Source organism: Tinamus guttatus, unplaced genomic scaffold (genome assembly GCF_059628265.1).
Source record: "Tinamus guttatus ecotype Peru unplaced genomic scaffold, ASM5962826v1 Tinamus_guttatus_pri_ptg000315l, whole genome shotgun sequence".
Taxonomy (NCBI): Eukaryota; Metazoa; Chordata; class Aves; order Tinamiformes; family Tinamidae; genus Tinamus; species Tinamus guttatus.
In genome coordinates, this window is record NW_028288849.1 from 1,581,225 (window position 1) to 1,598,631 (window position 17,407).

Here is a 17,407-nt window from a genome sequence, read left to right on the forward strand (position 1 = left end):
CTTTCACTTTTCCTTATGGATTAATGGAAATGGTTGTAATAATTCAGGGTTATCTTTTTTTTTTTTTTACTGAAAACCTGTAATTACCTATGATGAGCTTTTCTTATTATGCAATACTTTACATAACTCAAAAATAGTGTGTTCTGGCAATGTGCAATTTTGTCTTCTGTTTTCAGATAAGAGACTTGATTGATATGTAAAGTGTGTGCTACCAGTCATCGCTTGTTTTGCAAAAAGATGAATAATTATTTTGCCTTAGTTATATCACTCCTAACCTTGATTCTGTTTCTTTGGGTGCATAGTCATCTTTGCCAACAGCCTAAAATTGGATGGAAATGCCCAGTGGATTTGAAATTTTGCTAGTTGGCAAAATCTGCTTATTTTTTTTTTTTTTTTTTTGGATAGCTAGGAGTCTGAGTCCGTAGTAAGCATTCAAACTTCGGCCTCTTTCGATGGATCCATGCAGCATGTAGTTCTGGAGGTTCTGAGGGCATGGAGATGGTCCTGAATATTCCCCCCAGCCCTAGTGCTGCTGCACAAGGTGTCTCTCCAGTGAACGCAGGTGACTCAAAGGCCGCTGGTAGCACAGAGTAGAGAAGGGCTCCCATTCCTGAATTTCTACCACTGGCAAGTTTGCATCAACAAAATGGTATTATATATTGCAAAATGTCATGCCATGTAAGAACACTTCAGCTTGAAAACCAAGTAGATTTCTCTGCAATAAACAATGGATTATACAAAAGAAAATTTTTAATACTGGTTTTGAAAGCCTCTTTTCAGAAAGGAAATAATTATGTTTCAGAATTTATTAGAGTACATCAGTAACATGTAAACTGTAATGAGTGCATCTACTTTTATGATTATAATGAATTATATTTTAGAAGAATATTAATATTCTTCTAAATATTAAGCAATATTAAGAGAAGATGAGGAGGGAGGGAGAGAAGCCTGGTATACATATTTTTAGTGTGTTTTGCAGCCCTTGTTCTTTCAAACTCATAAAATCTTCAATTTAGCAAAAAAGAAAGGATTGTAAAAAAATTAGTAAGAGTTGAGGCACTGCAGGAGAAAGAGTAGTCAAAATAGATGTTACCCAGCTATAGTATGCCAGATTAGCATTTTAAGCATGTATCTTAGTGATTATGAAATACAGAGGAAAAATAGCTCTTAATAATCAAAAAATTTCTACCATTTATATTGGGACTTCACTTTTCAGCTCCTGAAGATGGATTTAACTATGCTGACTCCAAGTTATATATTACTTTACATGTGTTTAGCATTGGAGGAAAAATTCGCTCTAGGATTAAGATTTGCCTGTACGTATTTATGAGTAACAATAGCTGGGTCACCCTGAAACAAGGTCTGTACTGTTCTCCAACAGCTGGACTACATTAATAAACACACCTAGCAAAAAAAAAGAAATATTGAGACGGCAAAACCCAAACAGGGAATGGACTTCATTAACGTTAGTAAGGTGAAAGAAAATAAAGCACTTTTGGTGCTTAGATTTCCTTATTTTAGGCTTCAGCAGGAAAAAAAGTCACTTTGTATCCTATAATAAAAAGGTTTGTGAGAAGAACGCCTCTATGTCAACAAACAGCAGTTCACAGCACAATATTTGGAAATATGAACTAATTTTTCCTAGAGAAGAATCTCCCTTTTTCCCTTGGAACTTTGAAGTGATTTGGTTTGTTTTTTCCCAAGAGAGAATGAAATCAATGAAGTGTGACACAATAATCCTCCAGTATCCCCCACATTCCCCGAGGTAGCTCTGAGATTATTACATTTCATGCAAAAGGAAGCAGCTCTCACAAGTTTCAACAGCGGGTCCCATTTGCAGCATTTTATAATCAGTGAAGCATGCACACAGGTGTTTGCAGATGTACATATCATTTCTCAGATTGGAATCAATGAAATATCATTATTAGCTTTTGATCAGACATGTAGTGTGATTGTCAGTGCAATTTAAAATTATTACAGTATGGAAGATTGATGTGGAATTATCCAAGAAATCTAAAAATATTCTGAATGCATTTCATATCGCTTTATTCCTACAGTTCATGTACATGTTATCCATAGTTCATAATTCTTCACCCCTTGGGTACTTCCAGTACCCAACTCATAAAATCTTCAATTTTTGCCATTGGAATGAGAACTTGTGGCAATGTTGAGACCTTTTTATTTCAGTGAGCCACCAACAAGAAGAAGCATCAGCTGGTCAGATTGACAGAGCTAGGTCAAATGTGTTTAATGGGAGAATTTTTTGCAGAATTTTTTTGCAGGTGGAACAAATTGATGGTGAATATTTGCCCAATAAGTAGCTTTTTTTTTTTTAACTCATTCAAGTTATTTGGAGCTCTTCTGAGCTATTTTCAAAGAGCTAGTATGGTTTTAGGCTATGAAACATCAAAGGCACTTAGAAAATCTTTTTTTTTTCCTTGCTATTTCAGGTGATTTTTTTATTTTTTATTTTTTCCACCATCTACTGTTAGTCTATTCTGCTTTAAATACTGTGGACAAGTAGCTCAAGTCTACACTGAGATTGAGGAATTCCTTTTCTTTCTTCAATGAGTGTAAAAACTTTCTAATGGAATATTATTCAGAGTGAGGCAGAAAAGTAACACACATTACAAATCAGGAGAAAAATGTCTAAATGTGTTATGGATATACTGAAGTTGGTCAATGAGAAACAGAGGGTTCTTTTATTCATTAGCCTGGTATTCTTAAGAAGATTTTACTTTTAGCCTGTTTTATTTAAATACTTTTGTTCAGTAGAATTCAAAACTTTAATATTTTGTGGAATTATTGAAACATAGTTAAGGTTTATAATAATTATATAACCTTGCATACATGTATCCATTGATATTTATTTGCATTTCATGCCTTCCAAAACTCTCTAGCCTAAATGTGATTAATTTTTTTCAGCAACATACTGATGTCGTTTCAGTATTAATACTTGTAATTATGCATAGGGGCCATTAAAATATGTATCATTCTGCTGCTACCCTTTCTGCATGAAGCTCATTTTTACAGAAGAAAATTTTAACAGAGTTAAAAAGTAAGGTTTTTGTTTCAGCTTCCTCTACTTTCAGTGTTCAAGATGTATATATGTAACAGTATTACATTTTATATTTAAAAGAATGGGAACACGTGAGCAGCTAAGAATTATTTCTACAGTTCTGTAAGCTCAAATAATTAAGTTGAAAGGTTTTTGAAGCCTTTGAAGCAAAATTCCTATTGTAATGAAAATTTTACATACACGTGGAATGAAGAGGTGAGGTTCCGTTAGGGAAACCGTTACTAATTAGCGTAAATTTGTCTTTCTTGCCACCACCCATCTTGTCAAACCGTTCTTTCTTTGGGATTTTACTGCAAAGCCCCTTGGGTGCCAACTCCCAGGTAAATCCTTTGGGGGAGCTGAGTTCCAGAAAAATGGAGTGGGTTACAGACAAGCTCAAGGAAAACTAGGTAAATTGGTAACCTAGTTTCCCCACCATGTTTTGACACATCTCATGTGTTCCTAGGAAAAGTTTGATTCAGTTACAGCAGCTTTTTCAATAAAACGGTGCTGTTAAGACATGTTTCTTCTGCTAATAAATGTTACATGTGAAATGCTAATAAATTCCTTTGACCCTTTGTATTACAGAGGATAAGCATAATTAATTCAGGTTGAGTTGCCGACCTTTTGTATGTTAGAATAATAAAATTTGGAATGAAAAGAAAAATGCTAGTTTTGCAGGGAAAATAGTGTTTTATCATGACCCCTCTGCTGTATTACATGTTCATTTATTTAACTTGCTTTTCATTTGAGAACTCATCAAGTTGTCATTCTCTCTTACATTCATGAACTCTTTAGTTTTAGTAATCCTTATAGGAAATAGGATATCAACTTATTATCTGTTGTTTCCCATTTTTACTTTTAAGAAATATCTGTCTTTTCATGGCCTTTTTGGTGTGTGTGTGTGTGTGTGTACAGGCTCTATATTTTGTGTGTGTGTTCTGTATAATAATTTTTATATCCAAAAAAATGATGCATCACCATCACTTTTCTTTCGTATTTTTCAAAACATAAAACTATCAAAAATTTTAAATGAGATAGGACTGAAGTGTGGTTGCTTTACTGTCAGATGCCAGCTGAGAAGTCGCTCCTTATTTAAGTGACTGGGCACACTCTTAGTCATATGCAGTGGTTGGTTATTCTGTTAATCTGAAATAAAGGAGTAGTGGCAAAGCAAAATCAGATTAACACATCCAATAAGTCTCTTATGTTGTATGAATGCCTGAAGTTGAACCTAACTGTCATGTTAATATGACCACTTACGTCAGTGGGACACACTGCATAATTTTTTATTTGACTATTTTCAGAGCCAAATTTTGTGTCGTCTTATGACATTGGGAACTTTACCTACTTCTTCTTTCGGGAGAACGCGGTGGAGCATGACTGTGGGAAAACAGTCTTCTCTCGTGCCGCTCGGGTGTGTAAAAACGATATCGGTGGCAAGTTTGTGCTGGAGGACACGTGGACTACCTTCATGAAAGCTCGTCTCAACTGCTCTCGCCCGGGAGAAATTCCGTTTTACTACAACGAACTACAGAGCACTTTCTTCCTGCCAGAATTGGACTTGATCTATGGGATTTTTACCACTAATGTGTAAGTAAATTCCATGACACGTTTTATTTTCTTAAGATTTATAACAGTAAAAATTAAAGCTTTTTAGCTAAATCTTTCTGTAGATCAAAAAGATACAAAGTAGACATTATAAATTCAAACAACTGCTTTCTCCAGTCCCCTCTCCTTTTTGAACTCCCATCATTTCCAAATGCTCTGCATTAGATTGTTGAAGGCATGCAAAAAAAAGAAAAATTCTTAATATTTCCTTACAGCAAGGGCATGGTTGTGTTAAAGGCTATTTTCTCGTATTTTTTTGTATGTTATTCTAGATGTATGGTTATCAATTTCATATATTATTATAAATAAGTATGTAATTGTAATTATGATAATATTTCATAATTGGATCATGTCAGTCCTACAATTTCAAACATGTCATGCTCACCTATCTCAAGAGAATGTGAGAGGTGCTCTTAAGTATCCCAAATATCTTAAGTATCCCTCACATATCCTACAGTCATCTGAGAGTCAAACTCCATTTTTAATCTTCTTTAATCTTAATTTCAACTGAAGTTGTTATGTCAACATGGTAAAATTCTAAAATGTAAAGTTCAATTTTAAAATTTAACTTTTGATTAACATTAAAGCGTTATGGACATAGACACTCCTACACTCTGAACTTAATATCAGGAGTAGCTTAATTTTTAGGAAAAAAAAAGTTCTTTATAAAATTGTTCCTCCAATAATTGTTTGATATTCTGTAAATCACTTTGTTTGGGAAAATTCCGCAGCCAACACCTTTTCTGTCAATAGAGATATAGAGTCAGACCAAAACCAGGCCCATAACTAACTGTAGCTGTCTGTTAAATCCAGCAGCATTCTTCTTTCAGACCATCAGAAGATTTCTAAGCACAGGTCCTTTAAGGAAATTCAGGAAATTCAAGAAAATGTTCATATTGTTAATCACATGAATGAACTTCAATTATAGTTTGTATAGGCAAGGCTTTATCAAATCCAATGTTAACTGATTCTGTAATAATTATTAACATTATTAACTTCTGATTTTGGAGTGACAAATCAGTCTTTTGTCTTGCTATTAGGTTCATACTGCCTTACTGTCTTCAGTTTTTGGTAGATTTGATTCCCGAGGGTTATTTTTCCTTTCCATCTATTTGGAGTGTCAATAGCAGGCCTTCTAAAGCCCTTTGTAATGTCTGCAGTCTTACTTGCAATGGAAATTTGTGCAGCTGCCTGAACCTTCGCTCTTCATTCCTTTGTCTCGTGTTTTGGAAAAGAATAATGCAGAAGCTCATTTCTGTGCCACATGTGTTGTAAAAGAATTATTTCAGGCTTTAATGTATTGCTAGCTGATCATATTTTAGCTTCTTTAGATCTGTTGAGAGTTTTTTTCTATATACATTTTAGAGCTCCTAAATACTGCAGGTTTTTGAAGTTTAATTTGCTCACAAAGTAACGTTTCCGTATTAAACGTTCCCGCAGTCACTTGATTGTATTATTTACACCACGCAGAATTACTTTACTGTCATCTAACAGATTTTGAACACCAGAGCAGGAAATTGTTTTGCTTGGCAACTGCTTATTTCTCTAACCGGTGATCTTATAAAGTATGTAGTCCAGGTTATTTTCTCCTAGGACTTGTGTCCTTATATTGCTGCACAAGGTTGTTTGGAAGATTTTTTTTTTTTTTTTTGCTCTGATGTCTTACCCAGCTTCCATAGGGTCTAGGGACACATCATGAGTCAACAAGCCTTACACTCCGTATTCAGCTGATTGTATAAATAAATATTAATGACTTCTGAGAATAATCTCATCAACTTTGGAACTGGAAGAAAGATGTTCTTGATGCATATGATTACGTGTGGGAGTAAAATGTGGCCTTGTGGGATGAGAACAGTAGCAGAAGGAAAGAAATTCTGAATTTCTCCAACTGCCAGATACTTGGCAAAGGTGACAAAAATTTTGTGTCCAAACTCTCTGCCTAAATCAGACATCATTTCCCTAAGATATCATCTTTTGGTTTATCATATGCATTTTGCTAATTACTTGAAGGATGGGAGAGTTAACAAGAGAAAATATTGACACACACACACACACACATATGTGTGTATATATATGTTTTCAGTAAATGGACTACTTAATGTTGTTAATTAAGTTAATGTTTGTATTTATCTTTCAGGAACAGCATAGCAGCCTCAGCAGTTTGTGTTTTCAACCTGAGTGCCATAACTCAGGCCTTTAATGGACCCTTCAAATACCAGGAAAACTCTCGCTCTGCTTGGCTTCCGTATCCCAATCCAAACCCTAATTTTCAGGTACAAGTATGTGGGGGTTGAACAGTAGTTTACATGAGTTTTCTTCAGAATGTCATATGGTTTATAGTTAACAACTCCAGGATACCACAGTCTTACAGCCTAAAATGACAAAAAAAAAAAAAAAAAAAAGCCCTAGGAGATCTCCCAATTTTGTTTTGTCATACTTAATCACACTTAATTTTACCCTTCCACGACACTGTGTGGTTTGAAAAGCAGATGTGCTTTGAAGGGTAAAAATATAAAGGTTCAACTTTGATCTTCTGTCAAAATGAAACAGTATTATAGTCATATGCCAAAGTAACGTTGACTCCTGGCTGAAGAGTAATCAACCGTCTTTTCTCTTTTATGTTTTATTTGTGTTGTTAGGATGTTAGGGTTTGGAAAGGAACCCTCTTTGACACAGGAGAGAAAAAAAAAAAAAAAAAAAAAGGACTCCCAACAAGCAAAAAAAGAAGTGTAGGAGTTGGTAAATTGCAGATTTGCCTGCACTCCTTGAAAGAACCTGATTAGAAGGATTTGTGGAACAATGTGCCCCTCATTTGAACCTGTCAGCCTCTTGAGTGTTTTGTCTTCTGAAGCTGGCTGACAGCGTAAAACTGATTAGTCCAAGGTGGGTCAGTCAGGATAACTTTCTACAAGGAGAGGATGTCTCAAGGAGGGGTGTGTGTGTGTTTTTTTTTTCTGCTGCACAGTCATCCCTCCTACCAGGAAAGCGTTCGTGAGAGAGTGGTTCAAACAAGAGAAATAGAAAGAGAAACATGAATTTAGTTAACAACAATAACTTTCCATTAAAACGCTTAAGTGGAGGTCATTCTTCCATGCCCTCTTCATCACTGGGCACTTTCTTAAGTTCAGCAGCCTTATAGCAGTGAATCCTGTAGCGGCTTTGCCTCCCCTATTGGAAGGGTCATGAGATCTTTGCAGGCGTGAAACCCAGTCTCCCGCAGGGGATTTGCCAGTAGTTTCAACTTTCTTTAGGGCTTTTGTGGTTTATGCAAACAAAAGAGAATAAAGCACTGAATCTGCTCCGAATTACAGGCCAGAGCCCTTCTATCTTTTCTAAACAGTGTTTTGTCTTATGCCCAAGTGAGAGAAAACCATTTATGCAAGCTCTGTTGCAAAAACAGGCTATATTTGTCTATAGATTTGTATATATCGTAGTAAAATTTGTATTGCCAGAAGAGTTGGTAGCAAGAGAGTCAGAGTGAGACTACATTTGTGGAGGAAGATGCCTGAAGAAAGGCTTGTGCATATTTTTTATTTTTTTATTTTATTTTTTTTTCCTGACTGATGTGCTTGGGTCCCAAGGAACAGGTAATGCTCTCCTGCCTAACTATTTTCTCCCTCTTTATTCTCCAGTTTGTGAAAATTGGAGGAATTTTTGATGTCTCATTGTAAAGTTATTAATTTGAATTTTTCTTAACATTTGTGGATTTGAATTTATCATTTAGTCTTTGGCTGAAAACGTGGCAATGTTACTCCAAAATAAGTGACAAGGCTTTAAACATTGCATTTAGTTTGTGCTATGATTCATAACATCATTTATGATGCAGAAGCATCATAACAAGCAAGTAAAACACGGTGAAAATATATGTCTTTTGCATGTCTTTCATATCCCTAACTTATTTGATGAAGCTCTGAGGTCCTGTCTTACTTTCCTGATACAATAGCCTAGAAGTGTCAGCGGTTTTACCTGTTCACATGACGCACTCTTAGCATCTTCTACATAGCTGAAATCTTAAATGTGAAGATGCCAAATTAGGTGACAAATACTTTGTTTTATTTGTGCTTGGAGTTTGTGCTCGCAATTACTGAGTGTCCTCCTTTTAGAAATTAGTACAATTTTCTATTATCTAGTACAGTCAGTTCTAAAGTAAATATATATTTACTGTGGACAACGCTTTATAGTTAGAACTCCACACCATCAATTTTTGGCTTAATGAACATGAAAAAGCTTACAGACTGTACGGCACGTTTTAACCTGGGATTTCAATCCCTGGCTGTAGTAAGACATGAGATGTTCTCTGAAAAATTGTCATGTCTTTAGTGCTGAGTGTAAAATTGTAAAGAAATCCAGCTGGAAAAATATCTGCAGTTTGCTGGCTGATAGTTTTTCTCCCTGCATCAGGAAGGCAGTGGGGGGGACTTCTCAGTTGCTTTGTAGACAATCTGGTTGGTTTCAAAATGAGACCTGAATTTGGAATACTGTAATATCACTGCAAGATATACTGTTGGTATTTATTTTCTTTTACTGTAAATTAGAGAGCAAATCTGTTGCTATCAAGTATAGTAATGTTATTTCCCCATGTTTACAGTGTGGCACCATGGACCAGGGTTTGTATGCCAATTTGACTGAGAGAAATCTTCAGGATGCTCAAAAATTCTTCTTAATGCATGAGGTGGTCCAACCTGTTACTCCCATCCCGTACTTCATGGAAGACAATAGTCGATTCTCCCACGTGGTGGTGGATGTGGTGCAGGGCAAGGACATGCTTTTCCATATCATCTACCTTGCCACAGGTATGAGGGCTGTGTTGCAGAGCATTGAAACAGTGTGTGAGTTGGTTCTGCACTCTGCATAACACCTAAAGCAAGTTTTTCCTCCCTAGCAGTGATAATTCTGTCTTTCCTCTGTCAAGAGGATAGATGGGCATTTTGCTAAGTGTTTGTTTATATTGTGAACTGTAATATTGGTCTCCGTGCCCTCCATGCTTTGGAAGGGAAGCAGCCGACATGCTCTTATGGGAGCACAAGCCTGGCAAATGCATAAACTGGAATTCACTGAGTTCCTCTGTGTCTTCATTTTTCTTCTTCTTATGGAGCGTGATCTCATCCAGGGTTCGTAAGATGCTTTAGAATACTTTGAGATTGAAGAAAATCTACAAATAGCAAATACAGTCATTCCTATTGCTATTTCTCTGCCTTCTATTCACACATTTGTTACATTTCCTTTTTATCTCACTTTGTCCTCCATTCTTACACATTTTTACCCTACATTATTATTTGTCCTTTTATTTGTAAGTTTAGCGATGGATGAAAAATAGCCCTCTAGATAACTTTTCCTTGGTTATAAGTATTACTTTCTTCAGCTATTACTTGGTTCAAAATTTCAATGAAACTTTAAAAAAATACTGAGGGTTTCCATGAACTACTTTTATAGACATGAATGTCCCTAACTGACAAGCTGGAGCAACAGGTGTAGGGTCTTGTGGCAAAAATCTGAAGGTCATTCCCAAATACTTAATCCCCTGCACCTTGCTGGAGGATAACTCATGTAAGCAATGGTTTGCTAATGCACGTATTTTTGTCTCAAGGTGGCTAGACAACACCCATGGTGAATTTAGGGGAGAAAAATCTTGATTAGCAACAGGAAAAGAACCCTGCGCAGCTATTGATTTAATCTTGCAGTCAGTGAAGTCATTCTCAAAAATATCATCAGTTCAATAGAAACTGGATAAGTCATTTTGGTTGCTGAAGTTATCATTTATTAATGAAAATTGCCTCTTCCATAACTTATTGTTTAAAGAAACTGAGAAAATGTGTGTTGTGCTTCAATATATGATTTGATTTTCTTTTGAAAGTGTGTTACTCGTTTCTGATAGAAGACTGCTTCTTTTTGAGTCTGAATAAATTTTATGGTAACTTACTATATGTGGGTGAGACAGTATTTCCTGGGCTGTTATCTTGGTGGATAAAGCTTTCTAATTACGCTCCTTGAAAGATAGGCAGTAAAATAGGTTTTAATTGGTTTTAATAACTTCAATAGTTTTTAATAGGTTTAGGCTGTGCTGGAATTAGGCCAGCTATAAGCAAAACAACATGCTAGCTGGAAAATTATGTCATTTTGTCTGAAATTGTGCCTTTACAGATAGCTGTTTATATTGCAGAATTGTAACAAACTGAATTACAGAAGCATGTATTGAATTGGCTTCATATATGAAGACACTGGCATTGTGGAACATTTACATTTTAATAGCACCTATAATGATGCGGTTTTTCATAAATCTGATTATTTTAGCTTCCCATGTTTCCTATTACATTTGATTAAAGGATGATTAAAGGAATAAGGAGCCAAAATTTTAGGTTTCATGGTTCATTAATAAATTGTGTTCAGTAAAAGTTCTAGGTTCTTTTTATGTTTCTTTCTTGCTGTAGAAGAGACACAGGTTTCTATCCTTATTGGTTTTCAAGAATAGACAGAAACCTGGTCTGATGGCATAATGAGGTTGGGCCTGAGACCTCCTGCTGTCCCTTTGGACCAGAATTATGCTGTGATTCTCTGCCTCTGTGATGTGCCCATGCAATGCAGAAAGCCATGGGGTTAAATTTCATGTTTACGGAACCCTGTGATAGTAGATGTTATTGTATTACTTGTGCCAAAAGGAAAGCATGTTCAGCTGTGAGATAAATGCTGGTAGTAAGCACCTATTGGAATAAAGCAGGATGGATCCAACCTCTGTTCTGTGCAGGATGTACTCTGTGTAACATGTGCAGCTACAATTCATTATAGCATTCTTGCAAAAAATGTCTCTGAAAATGAGATGAGCTGATTTCTTGGGAAAGTAAGCATATAGATTGGGTTGAATGCAGTCATTGGTGTCTGAGGCAAAATCCTCATTCTTTGAAGCAGAGGGGCAGTAGTTAAGAAAACATTCTCTCTTTCCTTCTCTTATGCACAGTTTATTAAATCCTTAAAATAGATAACGTTATTTTAGGAGAGAATGGAAATAAGCAAACAAACGAATTAAAATGCTGTGTCAACAGCCCTCACATTTTTTAAACCTCTGCCAAGTCATAGGTCTGCTAGAAGAGTCCGATATGTTGGAATTTAGCAACTTTTGCTGGTATCAGAAAGGTTTTTAACTAATTTGGAAATGCATCTTAATCTTTCACTGTACTGACTTCTAGTGCAGAATGAAGTGATATATGAATTCCTGCAGATTTACCTTGCTTTGAACAAGAACAGTGCTCTTGACTTTAGGAAGGATAGCAATTCTCAATGATTCAGAAAGGAAAGTCAAAGAAAACATTCATAGAAGCTGTGAATTAAAAAGTCGTCTCTAATAACAGGTTAGCAGTAGAATTGACTAGAGCAAAATTCATTTTTTCTGTCAACTTTTCAACTTTAAAAACCTTCTTCTCATTAGGAAAAAAGAAAAAAAGGGGGGGGGGGGCAAAGAAAAGGCTGCTGTATATGTCATATTTTCAATCGCTTTCCCTTTTCTGCATTTTCCTTCTTTCTTTCTTTCTTTCAATTTTATACCTTCTTCACCCTTGTTGTGTTTTCTAGTTAAAAACTTTGTCAATAGAAAAAGGTTTCCGTGGTATTTTTTCAGAAAACAGGTTCCCTTGAGCAAAATCTTTAGAACATATACTCCAAAAATCTTGAGAAAATATACACCAGCTGACTTTTGTATAAAAGGCAGCTACAGAATGCATTGATTTTCTAGAATAAATAAGACCATTTGTAGTTATGCCACCTAGCACGAGAACCTTCCAAAAACAGTTTCTGGTTGCTGGTTTTTAAAACTGAGAGTTCTTGAGAGTACAGAAAAAAATGATGTTTGCACTACCCAGAGGGGGAAAAAAAAAAAAAAAACAAAAAACTGAAGATCATACTGAAGAAATGACTTGGTGGAAAGCTCCCACCTCTATTCTTCAGCCTCAGTAAGCAGAGGCTGTGCCCAGTGGTGGGTCATGGTTATGGGGATCTAGTGTTTAGTGATTAGGGTATTGAAGTTAGACATTAGGCTGTGGTTAACCTGGCAAGAGGAAATTGAGAGCTCAAGAGAAGTTTATTGGTGGCTAAATTGTTTTTCACTGAAAAAGCGGATGTTTCTCTGAACTGAACCTGAATTTTATATGGTTAAGCCAGTGGTGATTTGAGGCTTAAAGATGATTTGAGTGTGCTGCAGCAGTTTTTAAACTTCCCTTTCCAAGGAGTTCCAGGAAACATTTTTCTTTCCCCTCCCTTAAGACCTTATAGCTAAGGTAGCAATGCAAAGATTGATGAAAAAAACCACACAGCACTTTTTGAGCATACAGATGGATTTTTCCCACAGTTGCCCCTAGCAGGAGTATTACACAGTTTTAGTATTTGTTAATGAAGCCTTGGTGCTGTGGGTCATCATCCAGAGAGCAGCCAGTTATGCAAGTTAGTGCAAGCTTTGATTCCACTCTACTTTTTGTTGAGGTTCTATCTTTTTATTTCCATTTATATAATCAATACTCTGCACTTTCTGCTCTGAAACAACCTAAGTGGTTAAAAAAAAGAATAAATAAGTATATATGCATATGTTGCAGGTGGTTTTCTTGCTAAATAATGCTGGATGAAATATTGTCATTTTCCTGGAAGAGTCTGCAGGTTTTGATCAAAGGGCACATCTTCCACTATTTAATGTGCATAATGTCATAATACATGCAGTAAGTGTGAAGCTATGAATGTTAAAATATATGTTATGCTGTGAATGTTAAAATGCAAAAAAAAAATACCTATATGCATTTCATACCTAGTGAAGAGAACGACAAAGCTTAAATTGTCTGCAATTTTCCTAAGTGGCTGCTGTGTCTGACCAGAGTGTGTCAAGAGTGATGAGGTCATTGGAAGTAATTGGGAGGTAATTTCTGTAGAAAAAAAGCTCTAGACCTTTCCTCTTGATTTGAGAAGCACCTTTTTATTCTGAAATCTGTACAATATAAATACAATAATACTAATGGATGAAATAGTCCTGACTTGGAAAAGTGCAACTTAGGCTATTTCTGTGTATTAGTTTTTTCTGATTCAAGAGCAGAACAGGAGGGAAGATCAGAGGGCAGACAAATAATGGGGCATCTACACTATGGCAGGCAACAGTCCCTTTAAAACTATTGACTTCGTGTATTTTTTGTTTGTTTTTTTTTTCTTTGGGTACACCTGTCCTTCACAAAGGCATACTGCGCCTTTACACAGCTGTAAAGCAACCTGGCAATGTTTTTAAAACTACTTCTCTGTAACACCGTACCCTTCTGACCTTTTTATGTATCCTTTTTAGACAGAGGCCTTTAGGTCCTTCTTTCAAAGAATCTTTTCTGAGACTTGAAATGAATACAGTCGCCATTTGCTCTACTGTCTTTGAATGGTGCACATTGAGGACACTGGTCATAACAGCCACAATGTGATTTGAACTTCTTTTTGAAAAAAAAAAGGCAGAAATCATCAATATTAATAATTTTATTCTCTACTCCTCTCACAGTGACCACTACATTGATAAAGGGAAACCTTAGCATATGAATGAGTAAACTGTTTATCTTAATAACATTATTTGCAGGAAACAGTTTCCTGCAAAGCTTTAAAAGAGTTGCATCAGTTTGCCTTCAAGAGTCTAATGTTCACTCTGGGATTTATGCTAATGTGCTAATCATGCCTGCATTTACATCAGGTTTTGATTAGATTTTTGTTTCCCAATAGAATTGGGGAAATTCAAAGGGTAAGTGTCATTCTTATATTAAACTTAATGTGGAAACATTTTTTTTTCCCACCAGAATCTATTTGAATACAGTTTCAAAAGGCACATGTGGGTCACTTGCTGTGTTTGAAGTACTCCCCAAACTATAACTTTTTCTCATGAGTGCTTTACAGTAAATGTACAGAGCTAAATTATGTCCCCCGGAGTACTGCTGAGGGATAATGACAAAGTGGAAAGTTTTTAGCCTTTAGTGAAGCTAATGTGGTCCAGGGCTGATGTGGCTGGCCTTTTTTGCTGGATACAAATATAGACACGGAAAGAGGAAAGATTGTTGGTGACCAGCCCTGCTGGACATAAAAGCTGGACATGCTCCAATTTCTGATGAGGCTGGGGGAGCCTGAGCACGCTTTCGCTACAACTTGAGTTGATGGTATCGAAGATATCAGTGGCAAGTCCTGAGCTGTTAGGTATTATACCTTTTAAAAATACATTATAGCCAGCCTTTCTCCTTCCCAGAAATTACGTGTTACAACCTGGTATGTAAACTTCCGTAATTGATAAAAATTTAGCATTGTTTTCTATTTTTTGATAATGTTTTTCAATGTTTTAAAGGGTATGAAGTGATTTAATATCTAGGTCTTGTTATATACTCCTAGAATATTTCTGTTATTTTCCGTATGTAATGCATCTTAAAAATAAAGAAGGGTAGTCTAAACCTTAGCTGTTGCAATTTAAGCACCAAAAGGCCAATCTGGTGTATTTTGTCAGCTGTGATGGGTAAAGTGGCTTTAAAATACTACCAGATGAGAACAGTCATGTCTGCAGCACAGTCTGTGTAATTATAAGTAGTAGTACAGGGCTCTGGAGAATCAAATCCAGAATTTTAAGTCTCCAGTAGTACTGATTTCCCTCGACTCTATCATTTAATATAGAGATGTTATTCTGCAAGCTCAAGTTGTACTGCTAAAGAGATTCCTTGATAAATGGACCTCCACTAACAGGAGACCTTAAATTATTCGTTGACAGCAATTTATGTGTGAGAATCATAGCTCTTTATTCATTTCACAAATTAACCACCACTCATTTTTAAACTTTTTTGTTGTTATGATCAACCTGTACATAGGTTATGATTTTGATTAGTTCATTTTTCACATTTGCTTGGATAATTTGTTCGTATTTTAGCTAGCATGTTTGTGAATCTGTTGCTGCAAGTAGATGGTATTTTCAGCTGTTCTCTCATGGGACAAATAAAGTAGAAAATTTTTTTTTCTCTTCACAGGTTATCATTATTTCTTTATAATTCTCTAGTTCTATTGGCCAAAGAATGTAAATACATGTCCAAAGAACTTATATGGTGTGTGAACTTCTGAAAGTCAGAAAATATATGTTAGCAAGACAGGTATGCTGGCTAGAAAGGGGAAAGATTTTATGTCACCGCCTTCCATTAAAAAGAGACAAGACCTCTTGTCCTGCTAACAGTTCATGTTCAAATCATGCCTGACTACTTTGTAAAGGTAGAATTACCAAAATGCCTTTCCTTCTTCCTTTCTAATTTTGAAGGGATTATTGCCTCTTCTTCTTGCAGGGAAACCATGCCTGCTAACTCACACACTCATTTGCTATATTCCAGCTCTGACGTGGCATTTACTGGTGTTCCTGCTTTAGAGATAATCCTTCAGAGCTAAGGATTCCGTGCTAGTCAACAGAACTCAGTTCTAATTTTGAAAACAGTGGAATTAGCATTATCTATGCTGGGGGAAGTTTGACTTTTGAACCAACTGTAAATTCATGATTTGTTGATGTTTATGTCCACCTTCATTCTGCAATGTTTTTTCCAATAAACCTCAATGAATCCAAATGTTGGTGACTGAGCTAATGCAGGCAGTGCCACTAGTAATCATTGGGACTTTTTTCACAATGGTATTTGTGAATGTGTTTGTACCCAGCTCTGCGCATAGAACATGCTGCATCCTAATCAGTAACAGAACTTCTCAATAAAAATACATCTTTCTTATTCTGTTTTGTGATTTGGAAGACTCACCATAATGTAAGAAAGTGTTATTCCCAATGCAGTGGCCTGTATGTGAGGAGTCACATAACCTGCGGGCAGATTCACAAAAAGATAGATAGATCCCATATGCTTTTTTCTTTACCAGATCTTTGCAGGGTTAGAAACAGCATTTGGAGCAGACTCGCTTGCCAACAGATTAATTCTTCTTCTTTTTAATTCCTTTATTATTTTTATTTCTCATTCTATGACTCTTGACAATTTGTTGCATAGCTGCACAACTTCAGGAAGAATAGGAGTGACCACAATCAATTTGGTGGTGAAATCACTTGTCTAGGAGAAAGAAAAGAAAACCTGAAGCACAAGACTGGGTCGGCTGTCCAGATCATTGCCACATGCTCAAACACCTAGACTATTATATAAAGAATATAATTTAAGTATTATATACTATGGTTCTCACTTCTTTAATTTCAGAGTTGGGAGATGACCATCTCCTTTGGAAGGAATCCTAGGTTCATTCAGCTTTGTATATGTCCCTTTTCCATTTACTCCTTCAAGTTATGTAATATAAAAAATGAATGACAGCAGCAGTCCTTCCTTCTCTATTTCTGAAAAAGCTGTTGTTGTGCTTCCTGGTGAAATTGCTCCTGGCGTGACTTGTTTTCAATAAATATGGACTGGATTTGGCTCACTGGGAGCTGAGGTGTAGAGGCGTGTGCGGTGGGCCTAAGGTGGAGAGGATAAGAAGAGTCACTGAGGCGTTCAAGTGAGCCAAGGTGACGATACTTTGGGATTGGTACAGTAGTTAGGTGCCTTTCTGACATTTCTGGTGAAAACAGCCACATATGACTCAGTTAAGAAATCAGACAAGATTTATTATGCATTTAAGTGCTTTTTTGATCTGGGCACTGGCAGATTTTTCCAGTGGGAAAATGCTATCATATTCATAATGTGCTTTAGATAGCAGTAGGTATTTATTATTGTGGTGGCACAAATGGAAGGCAATAAAAAG

At 36.1% G+C, this 17,407-nt stretch overlaps 1 protein-coding gene across 1 annotated transcript in view; it reads left to right on the plus strand.

The window, feature by feature from the left end:
* The window catches only part of SEMA5A (semaphorin 5A), a 179,983-nt gene that overhangs the window by 75,876 nt on the left and 86,700 nt on the right, over positions 1 to 17,407 (plus strand). The window contains exons 8-10 of the mRNA XM_088528915.1: positions 4,366 to 4,651; positions 6,807 to 6,942; positions 9,258 to 9,462. Coding sequence (XP_088385041.1) covers positions 4,366 to 4,651; positions 6,807 to 6,942; positions 9,258 to 9,462 — 627 coding nt within the window. The remainder of the gene's footprint in view (positions 1 to 4,365; positions 4,652 to 6,806; positions 6,943 to 9,257; positions 9,463 to 17,407) is intronic.